At 73.9% G+C, this 948-nt stretch overlaps 1 protein-coding gene across 1 annotated transcript in view; it reads right to left on the reverse strand.

Annotated features, from left to right (window-relative positions):
- The window catches only part of NCKAP5L (NCK associated protein 5 like), a 2,835-nt gene extending 1,893 nt beyond the window's left edge, over positions 1-942 (reverse strand). The window contains exons 1-3 of the mRNA XM_085323859.1: positions 526-942; positions 192-354; positions 17-108 (exon numbers count right to left, since the gene is read on the reverse strand). Of these exons, the coding sequence (XP_085179985.1) occupies positions 17-108; positions 192-354; positions 526-707 (437 nt within the window). The 5' untranslated portion in view covers positions 708-942. The remainder of the gene's footprint in view (positions 1-16; positions 109-191; positions 355-525) is intronic.
- Between the last annotated feature and the right edge of the window lie 6 nt (positions 943-948).

The raw sequence follows: 948 nt of genomic DNA on the forward strand, positions 1-948 counted from the left end.
CCCCCCCAAATCCGGCCGCGTCCCCTCACCTGGGAAATGCTGCGACGTGCCGGACTCGGACAAGCTCTCGTCCGACGGCAGCTCGTCCCGGAGCGCCAGGTCGGGCCCCTGCGGCGGAGGGAGCGGGTGAGCGGCGGTGGGTGCCCCCCCCACCCCGGCCGGTGCAGCGGGGGCCCGAGGGGGCGACCCACCTTGTCGGGGGGCTCCTGGCAGCCCCGCAGGTGGCCCACGATGCCGTTGCGGGGCGGGCGGAAGAGCCGGGGGTCTTTGGCGTCGGGGGAGACCCGCTGGAAGTCGCACAGGTCCCGCTTGTGCTCCAGGCGGCTCTCGTAGGACACGTCCTTCCCGTCCACCCTGGGGACGGGGCGGCATCGGGGCGGCATCAGGGGCGGCGGGGACCCCCTGCCCCCCCCAAAATGCCATGCTGCCAGCTCTCAGTACCCTGCTAAGAGGGTCCCCCCCCCCCAACAATTGCATCCCCTGCCCGCACTGGGGAGGGGCCCAGGCGTCCGGGGCGCCGCTGACCTGTTGAGCAGCTGCTGCATGAAGGTCTCGGCGGTCACCTCCTGGTACATGACCTGCAGCTGGCTGGCGCCGCGCTCGGGGGGGCCGCCGCGGGCCCGCGGCCGCCCCTTCTCCAGCGCCAGCCCGTTGATGAAGGCTTGCTCCTCCTGCAGCGCCTTGCGCAGGTCCTCCGCCTTCTCCATCAGCTTGGAGATGTTGAGGCTCTCGGCCTCCAGCTTGCGGGCTGCCAGCTTGACCTCGCGGCGCAGCGGCGCCGGCGCCCCGGCCCAGTCCCGGCCCTTGGCGGCCTCGGCGCGGCGGCTCAGCGCCGGCAGCTTGCTCTTGCGCAGCCCGAACCAGCTGGCGAGGCCGCCGGCCGCCTTGGGCTTCACCTCGCCCGCCGGCGCCTTCTCCTGGCCCTGCAGCCGCAGCACGTTCTCCTCG

Source organism: Rhea americana, unplaced genomic scaffold (genome assembly GCF_003343005.1).
Source record: "Rhea americana isolate MKP2758 unplaced genomic scaffold, rheAme1 scaffold_885, whole genome shotgun sequence".
Taxonomy (NCBI): Eukaryota; Metazoa; Chordata; class Aves; order Rheiformes; family Rheidae; genus Rhea; species Rhea americana.